We start from the raw sequence: 14630 nt of genomic DNA on the forward strand, positions 1-14630 counted from the left end.
AAAGAGTAGTACACAAGCGTCTTTACGACACACGGCCAACAACGTATTTCTCTGTTTGATGCGTTTGTTGTACTCTCAGAGTATCTGTTCATTTGTACACCGCACAGCAAATCTAAGACATGCAGGAGTGAGTAAATGAAAAAAAATCTGCCTTCCTTTCAGATATCATAATAGGAGGTGAATGCATGTATCTGTCTGTCACAGCTCGGTTGCAAAGCCAGAACTCGGTGTCAAAGCTGAGCTAAGGGACACTTGACTGGAGCTGATTTTCTGTCCCAGTCCGTCCCTGGCTTAAATAATACACGATAAAACTGAAGCTGTGGACCGTACAAAATCTGACCAAGGGCCGTGACTGTCCCGAGGACCGGACTTTGGACACGCCTGTATTAAAGGGCACGAGGCACAAAGACAATCAGCATAATGAGTCTGTGCATGATTTAAAAGCGATTTATGGTTTTAATATATATAGATATAGATATTTGTATATCTTAATTAATCTAATGTATAATCACTGAAAGCTTTTGAAAGAGACGGTGTGGAAGCGTCTGTGTTTGTTCCACTTAGTTCCTGATAAGAGTAAATAACCAGCAGTGGTTTCCTGCTGAGTGTTCCAGCAGCCTCCAGCAGATCAGCTGTGGCTCATTTCTTCTGCTAACAATTACAATCAATTACAGTAAAGTGTCTTCATGTTGGACAACATCTGTTTCATGACTGTAACAAGATTTGCACTTTTCTCCTCACTTGATTCTAACATGTATATATCTCTTAGCAGGCTGAAGGGGTTTAAACAGCGAGAGGCTCAGCGCTGAGGATGATGTGAAAGGATTTAACCGGCGACGATGATGGCGTGAAAACGTCTTCGTATGATCTGCTGTGAGTTTCAGGAATAGAGCGGCTCTGCGAGGATGTGACAGTGGCTTTTGTGAGGCAACGACGAGCTTCGCATTGAGTTTGGAATTCAGCAGCTTAGCGTCACTAATAAGCCAAAGAGGCGGACAATGTATGAGCCTCATGAACATTGTGAAAGGCTTTTTCACTCCTCTCTGAATCTAATTCCTGACAAAAAAAATGCAATTATGTTGTTGGCAGGAGGGAAAATGTGCGTGACGGTGAGCTTTGTGTGTTAAATCATTTTGTGCAAAGCTTCTGTTGCATAACACGTTGCAATTCTTCTACAATATGCTGGGATTGAGTTGTTAAAATTAATTCAAACAGTGAATATTCACTCATCATCTACTCACCACTAGGTCGGGGGAAGTTTCTGAGTCCAAAAAAACACTTTTGGAAGTTTAAACTTGCAGCCAAATCCAATATAATAGACCAGCGGTACACCATTATCAATATCATTAAAACACAGTGGTGTAAATAGATCCCAGTAAGATCATTTGTTCTCTCATCATCCTCCTCTTCCTCACATATACTTCACACACTGGTATAGTGAAATTAGATTAAGATGGAGCGACAGATAAAGTGACTCTAATTATTATTATTTGTTTCATGTTCTACGCACTCTGGTCAAAATTCCTCAGCTCCAATCCGATCACATACTCTGGTATATACAGTAGAACAGTTTTCCTGATTTTACCACCAGAGGAAGCTTGCGTAACACTGAGAACCATGGCACTAGACTAAAACAGCCTATAGCCTCTTTCACACTGAAATCAGCAGGGAAAACCGAGGCGAACATAAAGACCAATACCATTTCCATTGTCAGTGGCAGCTCTGCCTTCAGTCGCCCTTTCAATTGATTGTTGAGTTGACGATATTATGCATCACTCACAACGTCTGCTAAAATGTAAGACTGCTCCTTAACTTCCAGTCAGTTGTGAAGGGGAAACTTGGACTTTATAAAACAACGCTAGCATTTAAAATGTCTAATATCCATCGAAAATGTATAAATATGTTGTCTTGAGGGATTCAACGAGTCCTAAAATGAAAAAGATGTTTAAATTTCAGCGTCATGAGAACAGCAGAGCTCTGCGGCATCCCTCTGTCCTCAGCCTCTGCTAAATACTCTGGGTAACTTCTGCAGACACTGATTGTAGAACAGTTAAGCGGAAACAGTCGGACTGGCTTATTGAAAACCAGGAAGTGACGATGCATATACTGAGATAAATGGTGACCATGTTTTGAGGGAAATGAATTAAGGATAAAGTTCTCCAAAAATGTTTTGTGGTCAGAAACTGACATTGGCGGTAAATAAATAAGTGAATAATGAATTTCAATTGTTGGAATCAACCATTCCTCTAAAGGCTGAGCATGCACTTCTTATTGTTCATGTCGTGCATACTGCTCATGCTCCCCGTGGACAAATCATTGCACCATGCAAAGACAAACAGAAGCAGACTGTGGACAGACAGCAGAACTACACTGATAGCGTTTCATCGATTCAAACGCAGCAGAATTCCCCACAAGCTGCGGCTCGACTGCAGCATGAGCACATTATTGATGCTAATGAAAGTAGTAATTAAATCTAATCTGTATGAGAGGCCTGCACTCAGTTCACGGTAATGACGGCTCATTCTTCACGCCAAGTGCCTTAGGCTCAGATGGACATCTCTGCGGGGAAACGCCCACCGAGCTGCGCTCTGATTGGCTGCCGTCCCTCAGGGAGAAGCCCTGGGTTTGGAAACCATAGATATAAACTTTCCCCGACTCTGGGATAGAATGATATTTTAATAAGAAGTTTAATTCTGCAGCCGTAAAAAATAAAAGCCATGATTACGGGTTTGAAACATGCAGGAAATGTGAGGTAAAAACTTAAGTTAAACTGAGCATGAGTGGAAACATTAAGTGAAACAGCCGCAAGTTCACGGGGTTCATGAGCTTCTACCTGATGAAGAAAAATAAATAATCGGTGGATGGAGGATGAAGAAAGAGGAAGAAGTGTTTTTGGCAGCAGCAGTGGCAAATGGAAGGTAATGGGATTATTCCCAAATGACATGACTGCTGCAAACGCTCCGGGTTCTAGTGAAGCCCCTTACCTTGCACCTGAGTTTGCTGTTCTGAGAGCCATGCAAGGAGAAACAGTGAGAGGTCAATAACAGTCCGTCACATCAGAGAGGAGTGACACACACACATACACAGGGAGAAGGAAGTTATCACAGCAGGGTTAAAAATAGAGACGTTAGTGAGACGATAACATTATGCTTCATTTTGGTTAGAAACAGGGAGTTGTGCTCTACACATTCACCGTGAAGACGATCATTTCTTACCGATATATCTGGCCCTCTCCTCCCTCCGCTCCTTGGCGAGTTTCTGTCGCTGCTCTGAGCTCATGGAATCTACAAAACATAACAAGTTTCATGAAGTCACATTCCTATCATCATTACCTATAATGGTATTGGTATTAATTATTTCATCTAGGGCTGCAACTATTGACACAATTACTATTTTCATTGTCGATGATTTTCTCAATAAATTGAGCTTGTTGGAATTCTTTAAAAAAACAAACAAACAAACACTATAATACCACAAAATAGTTGTCGATTCATTTCAATAATCGATTAATAATAGATTAATTGAGGAATTGTTTCAGCCCTTATTTCATCAACTCGGGTTTTGATATATTGGTGAGATTAAGATCAGAGATTTGTTCACATAGTTACATGTGTCATATGTATATGTTATATGTTATTGGATTATTCCTGTAGGGGGCGCACCACAAAACCCAGATCATACATCCATCCATTCATAATACAGTAGGCCACGATGGACAAACTACTAAACAACAAGAGTTTTGATGCTAACTAAAGGCTACATAGATTCTCCAGATGAGACGCAGGATATTCAGCTGCAACTTCAACAATACATTTGAATTTTACACACTGTACCTTTAAATGGGTGAAAAAACAAAACAGTAAAGCAATGAAACAAGAGAAATCTGCGTGTTTCTGTGAATGTTTATTTAGTGAGATAACGTTATGTGTGTGTCTGTGATTATATTTATTTATTTATTTATTTATGTGTTTTTAATTCACAATTTAAGGGTCTATTCACACAAATTATAGAAGCAATTTCTGTTGTTCCAGTAAAAAGTAAAAAGTGAACAGTGAGGGTTGTGGGTAATCTAGAATAACAAGGACATTGTTAGTGTTCCCAGGTCCTTAAAATATAATTTATCCAAGGACTCAAACATCTATGTATAATTATTTTAACTCTTGTTTGAACTAAAATAATACATATATATGTATATACAGTATATATACTAGAAACTAACAAAACTAAGACTTAACATGGACGACACTGAGATTCAAGGTCAGAGCAGCTCCATCTCCTCCTACATGTGTAGTTTTCAGCAGTGACTTTCAGTAAGAATCTTTCTGTTATCTGAAAGTCTTGGCGGTGTAACACGAGGATCTGTGTTGCTTTTCCCGCCCTAAATCTGTCTGTGAAAAGCCACGACTGAAGAACCGTGCACACCCTCGTGAACCCCTGGGGTGCTCGCCGAGCCCTGCCCTTGTGCTTTTGTGGTTCTCCTTCATGCTATGTAATATGTGCGTGTTCTCGGCCAATCACAGGCGGCCGTGTAGCACTTCCGTCTCCATGGCAACCTGCTCTACCTTTCAGAGAGTTTCCTACACTGATTAAGTCTGGCCTATATGCAGATGCTGTGGTGGGGGGTAAATCTCATGGTCCTGCTGGGGCCAGTGTGCCACTGAAGACGTCACTTAATGTAGCGGTCGCCCTCCTCCCCCCTCCTCCTCCCCCCTCCCCCTTCCTCACCCCACTCTCCACCAGTCTCCCTCTGCTATGTTCACATGGTGATCATCTGTCGGCGAAGAATGACTCAATTTACATCCAAACATCTATTAGGACAAACAGTGAGTGAAATCGCACGACGTGTGTCGTGTGAAGTCAGCTCAGTGTCCTTCTACTCGCCCTTTCATACATTTCTAACACACATGTTATGAAAGTGAGAATCACTGCAGCGTGAACAATGAGTGGAACCTGAAGTGGTGCTGAGAAAACACTGACTGCTAATTTTATGCTGCAACACAAAATGGAAATAAACTGCAGAAGATGGCGCAGTTGTTTTTGTTTTCCATTCTTCAGTTTCTACTGGTGATAATCATTTTCTTTGCTATTATGACTCCATATATTGAACTTGGGCTACTGTTGCCCTTACAGCAGGAAGGTCACCAGTTCCAATCCTGGTTCAACCATTCTGTGTGGAGTTTGCATGTTTTCTATGTGCTTGTGGGTTTGAGGACCCTAAAGTCAGTGGTTGTGTCTCTCTATGTGTGGCCCTGTGATGGACTGGTGACCTGTCCATGTCCAGGGTGTGACCTCGCCATTTGCCCTCTGTCTGCTAGGATTAGCTCCAGCTCCCCTGTGAGCCTCATGTGGAGGATAAAGCGATCGACAATGAATAGATCAATGACTAATGAACTTATTAGCTAATATGAGCCGACAAAATGAACTTGCAATGTGACTTGCAGGAGCATACGTGTCTTTTTACTGCATAATAACCTTTTTCAACATCCTCTCTGATCACAGGACACTTTTCTATCTCCAAATGAAGTACAAAGGTGCTCTCCCATCATGTTCATTCATCTTTTGTGTGTTTTAATCATATTAAATCACTTAGAAATTTCAGTTTGATGTTTTTCTTCACAAGCTTAGGCTGGCTAATGCCAGACCGCAGTCCGGAAATGGTATATTTACATCCCACAATTGAATAGACCTACAACCAATCAGAATCCGGATGATGAATGCAGAGTGACAGAAAAAGTATCAACAAATGTGCTTGTTGTAGTTTTCTATGAGTGATGACTATCTAGTAATAATGGTGTCTCCGGGGGTCTTTTTGCCAGGCGGAGCTTAAAATGGAAGCAACAGACAAATCAAAAGACAGCTGCTCTTCAGGGGAAAATGATTGTGATTGGTTCCATTTCTAAAGTTGGCCAAAACTGTGTCCTTGGAAAAATGTGATTTATTACCATGTTGCCACTTTAGCAGCTCCTGTGCTCGACAGAGATCCACAAACACACATCTTGTGTCATCATACCTTTCTTGGGCTGGGGGCTGCTGCTGCAGCTGCCTGGCGTGGAGGGCCTGACGTCTGACTTGGTCGAGACATCCGTCTTGGTGAAGGTGTCACTTTTAGAGTCTGATTTGGGAGAAAGGTCTGTGACGGCTGAGTCGTCTGGAGTCAGGAGCTCTTTGTCCAAAGACTTGTCGCCACTCTGGATGGACTGAGCATCTGTCTGCAGGGGCAGGGCTGCGGGGCAGAGAACGAAGAAAACTTTATTATCATTATCACGAGGGAAATTTGATCTACAGCAAACATCGAGATACATAAAAACATTTTTTTTTTAAAAAAAAGATGACAAAGGTACAGCTACCACACTGAGGAAGACGCATTAAAACCAAATAAAAACAACAGCCAAAGAGTTTGATGATGTCATGAAGCAGTGTGGAATCATGGGATTTGTTGTCCAGGAAGAGCTTCAGTTGCAGAACGTGCAGCAAATGACAATGAGTAGCTTTGATCCATTGGTGACAAACACACTGATATAAGACAACATAATGTCATGCTCCGTTGTCAATGTCATTTTATTGTGAAGTTCCCTCTCTTATTTTGAAGTATTTTTTGTCCCTTGTCTGAGTGCACTTTACTTTTCCCTTTTCACTTTACACATAAGATGGAATGAGATTTAGTTGGTACTTACGGTGCTTACAAATGTGCTTTAGGGACATGGAGGTAACCAAAAGTCATGCAGCTAATACAGTATAACATTAGTTGTGCAGTCTTTTTTAATTTTAATTTTAATGCAGAAATGTTACATATTATATATAAGTGCTACACTGGTGAAACATAAAAAAATGGCAAAGGTAAAACATATTGTATATGTATATACTGTATATATACACACACATATATATATATATACACACACACACATATATATATATATATATATATATATATATATATATATATATATATATATATAAATATAGATAGCATATAAATCCTGACAACTCATTCTGAATCTACATGCCGTCTCCAAGGCAACACTTAAGCGAGACTACAGCAATTTACTGACTGCTCACACCTTCACTAAACCCTGCAGTGGCTTCATTAGTACAACACTCTTGTCTAATTACAAATCATTAACTTCTCTTTTACACCTTATTCACACTCATCTGTCAATGTGTGGGTGCTTCACTCCCACTTCTATCCAGTCTAAACACACCAGCAGCAGGTGCAATCAAAAGACCAGCGTGGGAATCAAATCTGAAATATAAAGTGGAAGCAAGGCAATAGATTAACATTAAAAAATAGAAAAAGATGGAAAGACCAAGATCCATGTTACCCAGAGGGTGAGATTAAAATATTGATTATTGTGTGAGAGTGCAAAGATTTAGTCAGATTGTCCGGTTTGTGAAAAAAAATATCTACAAAGTGACAATAACCGTTAAAACACCATATCTGTTAGATGTAGGCAACTAGACTTAAGCTCGTCCAGTTGCATAAAGCTAAATCTTTAAGATGACTGTGATCTGGATAACTCACAAAAAACAATGAAAACCAACAAAAATGGATTTGGTCTGTGGGAAACTTTCATTTTCACCAGTTACTGATATTCAACACTGAAAGTTGTTGTAACATTACATGTGACAGGATAAGAAGATATGAAACTATCAGAATTGCAATGGATCGAGCTCCAAAAACGCATTTGTAAAGATGATCAGCATGACAATATTTACTACATATACTTTAATTATCACCTTATTTTTTCATGTCTTTCTCAGGTTTTTGAGTTTCTAATCATATAAAATCAAATCTGATTGACTGTTGGATTATCCAAAATCCAACATGTTCATCAGTTTCTCGTCTCCACCCGCCCCTGTGCTGCCGCTGTATACACACAAACGCTCCCTCTGTGACGTCACAAGCTTAGCTGTTACATTGTTTCTGTTCGTGAAGACCAAACAGAAGCAGAGTAATAACATCAACAACAACAGGAATCAAAAATGACACACTGCAGCTTTAAATTCAAGGATTTCACTCCTGAGCTCTTTCTGTGTACAAGTCTTTCCTGAGTTAATAACCCACACACGTCTGTGTTATATCACATCACATCTCATTAGAAGCTCGGCTGCAACACTGATACATGGACCTCAAAAATAAGGAATAAGGAATGTTTGAAACATTCATCCATGCCTCCCCAGACACCCAGTCGTGAGGCCAGACCACCTGACCTCTGACCTCTATGTAGGGTTACAAAGAATTTGCAAAAATGGACAAAACCCATCCTGTTTTAATCCCACTCTGCTGACACTGACACAGAATTCTTCTGATCAGCTACTGCTTGGTCTGAGTCCCTCCCCTTCCTTCAACCTCTCTCTCTCTCTCTCTCTCTCCCCCACTGTCACGCGAGAGAAGTCGGTGACAAACTGCACCAAGCTGCAGTGACGCATGGAGGGAGGACGGGGAGGGAGAAGGAGCAGGAAGGAAGAGAAGGGACAATCTGTGCTCCTCTACAAGGACGTGTGGAGAGCAAAAAGAGAGTTCTGTAGAGAAAGGACAATGAAAGAGCAGAAGGAAACGGTGCAGCAGGCTGTTTTTCTAATGACAGAGGAGAAAAATGCTAGTGTATGACTTCAAAAGACAGAAAAAGGAGGAGAGATAAAGAGGAAGTTGAGAGGCCGGAGGCTGGAGTTTGTCACTCGGTCCAGCCGGTGATGGGCAGATGGAGTATGACGCTATCCTCAGGCCAGTCCAAACGCTCACCGAACCACATAAATCACAGATTAACACTGGGCTCTTCTCCAACTGCTCCCACTGTACTTGACAGCTTAGTGCACAGGCGGGCAGCACCACAGAATACTAATGGAGAGATAATAGGGTGTGAATTAGTGCGTCTGTGTGTTTCAACTTCAGTAAAAGAGACGCAGGGTCATGTTGGATGACACCACCGATATAACCTGATGTTTAAAAATAAAGGATTACAATTGGCCCAAAAGAGGATTGCAGTGCTGCTCCTGACTTGAGAAGATTACACATTCAGAGACTTTTTTTTGCATTTGACCAGTTTAGCAGCCTTATACGGCTCAAACCGAGAGAAACTGTGAGACGCCAACTGAAGGGATGATCGCTCGAAGATTAACTGAGAGTTTAAAAGCTGTGGAAGGCAACATGTTTTTCATGTCATTGATGAATAATTCCATAATAATCCTTCAGCATAAACAGTGAGAGAGAATGACATTTATGCACCTCCATATAAGATGGAAAAACCTGGTTACATCCACATTAGTTTTCCTTTAAAAACAAAGTGATACATTGTGCTCTGGATTCTTCAGCTAAGCACATTATCCTGATGTTTTTAAAGACCCAAAAATGGAGAAGTTTGAAAAAATACTGCTGACTGAAAGAGAAAGTTGTTATTGTTATTGGCCAAAACTCAACTATCAGCTCTATTATACACTTTATTTCAGCTTTATTTCAGCTTCAACGTGTTTCATTAGTGTTGTTTCTCATTAGAAGTCATTTCTGAAACTAAGAGAACAATCTGCTTCTTACTACACCAGCATGTGATATACATTTTTAGGTGTGATAGAAGGCAGATTCTGATAAGAAGCTGAAACATTATATGAAATTTCCTTTTTCTTATTGGCTGTTCTACAAATAAGCTTTATATACACATCCATTCAGTGGAAAGATCATTATTCAAGCACTGGTTTCAACTGCCTACACTGCAAAGCAACCTAAAAAAACACTCTTAAAGAGAAGTGATCATGAAAAATGCAATAACACCATGTCAATATGGAAGGAGCATTTTTAGACAGAGAGATCGAGTCAGGTTATTTGTCACGTATGAAGTGCTGTTCATCTGTCCAAGAAAGAGAGGCTGCATCCCAAAACGTTAATATTTAATAACCTGGAGATGAAACTCCACTCTAGCAATCCTGCCTACTACAGCTTTGATTAAATAGAAAAACAATACTGTTGCCAAAGGACTGACAAGTTATGTTAAATATTAAAAAAATATAACCACAAGTGGCTCTGATCATATTGTCTTTCACTGGATATTTAATATAATATATATTTAGAAATGACAAGCGTTGAGTTTAAGCAACAGTCGGGTATAAACCTCTGTGAAAGAAAATGAATGAAGAATGAAGAATTTTTTTTTTTTTTTTTTTTTTTTTGTACTTTATTAATCCCCTTAGGGAAATTACTCTCAGTCTCAGACTGACTGATATTCTCTGCATTTGACCCATCCTAGAATTAGGAGCAGTGGGCTGCTGCAATGAGTAGCGCCCGGGGAGCATTGGGAGCTGGGTACCTTGCTCAGGGGTACCCCAGCCCTTTTTTGGCCGGGTGGGGATTTGAACCAGCAACCTTCCGGTTACAAGTCAAGTTCCCTTTCCACTTATATCTTCTCTCTTCTGCAATATTATAATATACAAATCTTCTCCTGAATTTAAACATCAGTGAAAGAAATATGTTACAATTTGGTCTCATTAAGCTCCATTGTGTGAAAATGTACATGTGTTGAAGGTTTGCTGTGTAAAAGCTGAAAGGAAAATGTTTTCATTTGGCAGATATTGATGATAAAATAATTATACTTAACTTTTTCAATGACCGTATGATTTGTTGTTTCTCGTTACTCCAGAATGAGCCTTTGATATTTATATCAGGAGCTATGTCATTTTGCACCACCATGTTTTTACAGTAGCCCACAGTGGACAAATTTAACCTCTTTTTTTGTTTTGATGCTCACTGAAGGCTACACAAAGGAAAGGGTGAAGTGAAGGGTGTTCAGCTGCAACATACAACTTCAACAATAACTTTTACACGCTGTACCTTTAAGTTATCATGTAGAATCATAATTTAGAACTAAAGACGGGTCAAACTCCACTCAAGCGAGTCCAGTTACAGCTACCTACAGAAGACGACTATGACCTTGACGACTGAGAACCTTCACAGACACAAACTTTAACACGTTTACAAATGCAGCCTTCACTATAAGACTTCCTGCAACAACAGCGAAACGTCACACGGCATTTCAGAAAAACACGCTCGGTGTCAAGTCAGTAAGTGCTTAAGTGCACTAATGTGACAGACTCCATTTAACACAGAAACATAAACTCAACACGATGTTCACCCATCGTTCCCTCACTCAACTGTCCGCTCTCATCTCAGGTTTCTGTGCCACTGTCGCAGACTCGGAAGCACTTTATAAATAGCGATGTGCGCCATATTGAGACTGTCCACCATAAAAGGGGCTGGCCTCTGTCGAGGCACCTCGGAGAGCACAAGCCACAGCAGCATGTGGGGCACTATACTGACGGCACACACAACCAGGGCAACAACGTTTATTTTGTTTTGTATGTGGGAAACATTTGCTGCTGAGTTTCAAGTCCATCTGGCATGGACAGTGTATTCACCAATTATAGGGGGAAAAAGTGGGTGGAGCTTCCATATTCGCGATGATGACCTGCCAAACTGAGGCCACACATTTATACACTCACAGCTGAAATTCACCAATGACGGTCTGACAGCCTGTGACAAATGAGGAAACACAGGTGTTTTGATTGGGAAAGTGGTTCAGGGACTAATGCACAACATTTCCCAGAATTCCCTTTTAAAATGCTCCTGACAATATGGCAAGAAAAGTAAAAATGAAAGCCCACAAATGTTAGACACATTTTTGTGCAGGGTTTGGGATGTATTATAACCTTTAGATGTGCAGTATGTAAGAATTAGTGACATCTAATGGTGAGATAGCAGATCGGACTCCTTTATGCACTCCTCCCTTTCCCAGGCTATTCAGGAAATGAATTCATCTTGGTTTGTTTCGCAAGCTTTTGATTAAAAATTGACACGCGACAATTTCTGTGCTGTGCGGATCCTACGCAGACAAATCCATGCACACCTGCAGTTTTACTCCGCGCTGCTATAGCACACCAATTTCCTATTGAGTTGGTGACACGATCTTGTTTTGGTCCAAAGAGACAAAGAAGAAGACAGTATCCATGGAAACTTGCTTCTACTGGAGTGCAATATGAGACTGAGTAAGAATACATGGAAAACTAGACTGAAATGGACCCTCATTTAAGTATGAATGGAACCACAGGCTTGTATTCACATCCATGATTTTAATTGCCACACAGCAAGAAGGTCACCAGTTCCGACTCGCGGTTGAGAGCCTTTCTGTGTGGAGTTTGCACATTCTCCCTTTGTGCATGTGGGTTTTCTCCAGGTTCTCCGGTTTCTTCCCACAGTCCAAAAAGCATCATGCAAAGTGATTAATAATATGACACACCAAATTGAGAATAGGTGTGAATTTGAATGTTTGTCTCTGTATGTTTGCCTTGCAATGGACTAACGACCTGTCCAGGATGTGACCTCACCTTCCACCCTATGTCAGCTGGGATTGGCTCCAGCCCCACCCCCCCATGACCTCATTAGTATTACATATATATGTATATATGTATATATATATATATATATATATATATATACATACATATATACACACATATATATTATAGTAGAATATTCAATTTCTACCAACAAACCCACCTACATTTTACACATTGTACCTTTAACTAACATCTATATAAGTTGGCCAGACACAAGTAATTACAGTCTCACTCACACACACACACACACACAGCAGGCCACTGTTCAACACTCCTGCATCTCATTCATCTTGCTAGATTAAGCCTGTGAGATTCACAGCCACAAGCGAGGCGGCAAGAATAAAGGCTACGGATGTGCCACAGCTGTGGGATGAGGAGGCTGCAGTTTGACAATCTCTCTGCGTTAGATTTAGGAACAGAAGGACATAGAAGGAACTACGTCAAACAACAGTAAAACCCTGTCATACGTTCATTATTATGTGTCTACGATATGTTTGCTTTTCAATATTGTACACAAAGTTACTTGCCTGTGTACCATGTGTGGTACTGGAGGATAACTCACCTGAGCTCTCAGTGTGTCAGAATACCACAATGTAAACATGGCAGCACACACCTGTTGTGTACACTACTTACGGCATTTACGACCAGAAAACAACAGATGTAGGTAACTGCGGATTTGAACTATTCATCATACTGACTCTACACTGCCCCCCCACAGTTCATGATAGTAATGCATCTTGCAGACACAAGGTACTTTCTGAGACGATGCACAAAGAACTTACAAACAGATGCAGGATATGTGAAGCAGCCATGGTGTGTACATCCTTATCCATAGTGTCAGATTGGCCCATTCATTAAAATGGTGGCATACACTGATTTTAATCAAAACACCTCTGTGGCTCGCTCTCTCTGTCACTCTCTCTTCAGCATTGCCTTTCAATTCCTGTCTCTGTTGTTCAATTCAAAAAGACACATACAATGACAAAAATCATACACATGGATGCCTCACAGCTCATCATTAATGACATAGTTTAAGTGTAAACAAAGCTTTACAGTCAATACCCTGTGCTTTAAGTGTCACATGAACAATCACACAACCAGCTGTATTTGTCTCATGACATCAAAACATGGAGATTATTCCCATGCAGTTTATTGAAATGAACTGAGCCTGTGGTTTCCAGTATGAAAAAGACACAAACTGCGGTTAAACAATAGGACAGTGAAATGAATATTTGTGTAGCTCCTATACAGCTACTTGAGATGTATTTATAATATACAGTGTAGAAAGAATATATCGTCAAATTAGAGATGTAACATTGCAGGAATGCAGAGCCTCATGTGAAGCAGGTCACACTATTGTTTAAAGTAATGTATGCATGTGTGTGTGTGTGTGTGTGTGTGCGTTACGAGTGGGACATGTTGGATCTGGGTCAAGCCAACCTCAGGAATCCCTGGCATTCACGTTCCCCCCGCGTACATGTTTATGCAGTACATCAAATGTGTGTATGTTGAATGCATGTGTCTCGACGACAAGATCCTCCAAAATCAAAGGGAAGAGATTAAAACCTGTTTTTGGAGACAAAGCAACAGGATAAAATGTCATTTTTGTTTTGATTTCTTTTAAAAGTTACTGCAGAAACTTGCAACATTACACATTAAACCTGATAGGATAGATACAGTATGTACAGTATGTAGGTAGGTAGGTAAATACATAAGATAGATTTAAATTTATACAAAAAAAAAAACAAACAGACCAACAAACAATCTGGATCATAGACCAGAGATCCTGAGTCACCAGCAGAGCAGGGCTATGCACCATGAGCTAATATTTGTCGGAATTTAGGTCTGCAGCAACAGCAACACTAAGCCAAAACCCCTGCACACACCACCATCACTTCCACTGTGGACATTTAAAAAAAAGCGGAAATACCCTTGGGCAACAAGCATCCACACTCCAGGGAATACCAGAGGAAGAACATTCCTGAGAGCAACAACAGCCAAAACGCACGCCTCTGGTTTGGGCATGTGTGAAATTTTAATGACATTTTTTCCCGCCTCAGTGTTTGTAAAGAAGTGATTTCAAATCAGCCCAATGTCAACGACACAAACTGCCACAGAAGGCACAGAAAAACTTCCGGCTTCGCAAACAAACGCCGCACAAACCTTTGAACCCCCCCCAAGTTTGTGGCGGTGCAGGTCACCAGACCAACAGCTGTGTTTAGAATGAGCTGCAGGCTGCAGCAACAGCA

At 40.6% G+C, this 14630-nt stretch overlaps 1 protein-coding gene across 4 annotated transcripts in view; it reads right to left on the bottom strand.

Annotated features, from left to right (window-relative positions):
* The window catches only part of LOC131447323 (MAP7 domain-containing protein 1-like), a 45529-nt gene that overhangs the window by 20182 nt on the left and 10717 nt on the right, over positions 1-14630 (bottom strand). For 2 of the 4 annotated variants that reach the window (XM_058619042.1, XM_058619040.1), the window contains exons 2-4: positions 6011-6223; positions 3216-3284; positions 2985-3005 (exon numbers count right to left, since the gene is read on the bottom strand). In XM_058619042.1, the coding sequence (XP_058475025.1) occupies positions 2985-3005; positions 3216-3284; positions 6011-6223 (303 nt within the window). The remainder of the gene's footprint in view (positions 1-2984; positions 3006-3215; positions 3285-6010; positions 6224-14630) is intronic. The other 2 variants (XM_058619041.1, XM_058619044.1) reach the window with 1 other exon arrangement.

Source organism: Solea solea, chromosome 20 (genome assembly GCF_958295425.1).
Source record: "Solea solea chromosome 20, fSolSol10.1, whole genome shotgun sequence".
In the NCBI taxonomy this organism is placed as follows: Eukaryota; Metazoa; Chordata; class Actinopteri; order Pleuronectiformes; family Soleidae; genus Solea; species Solea solea.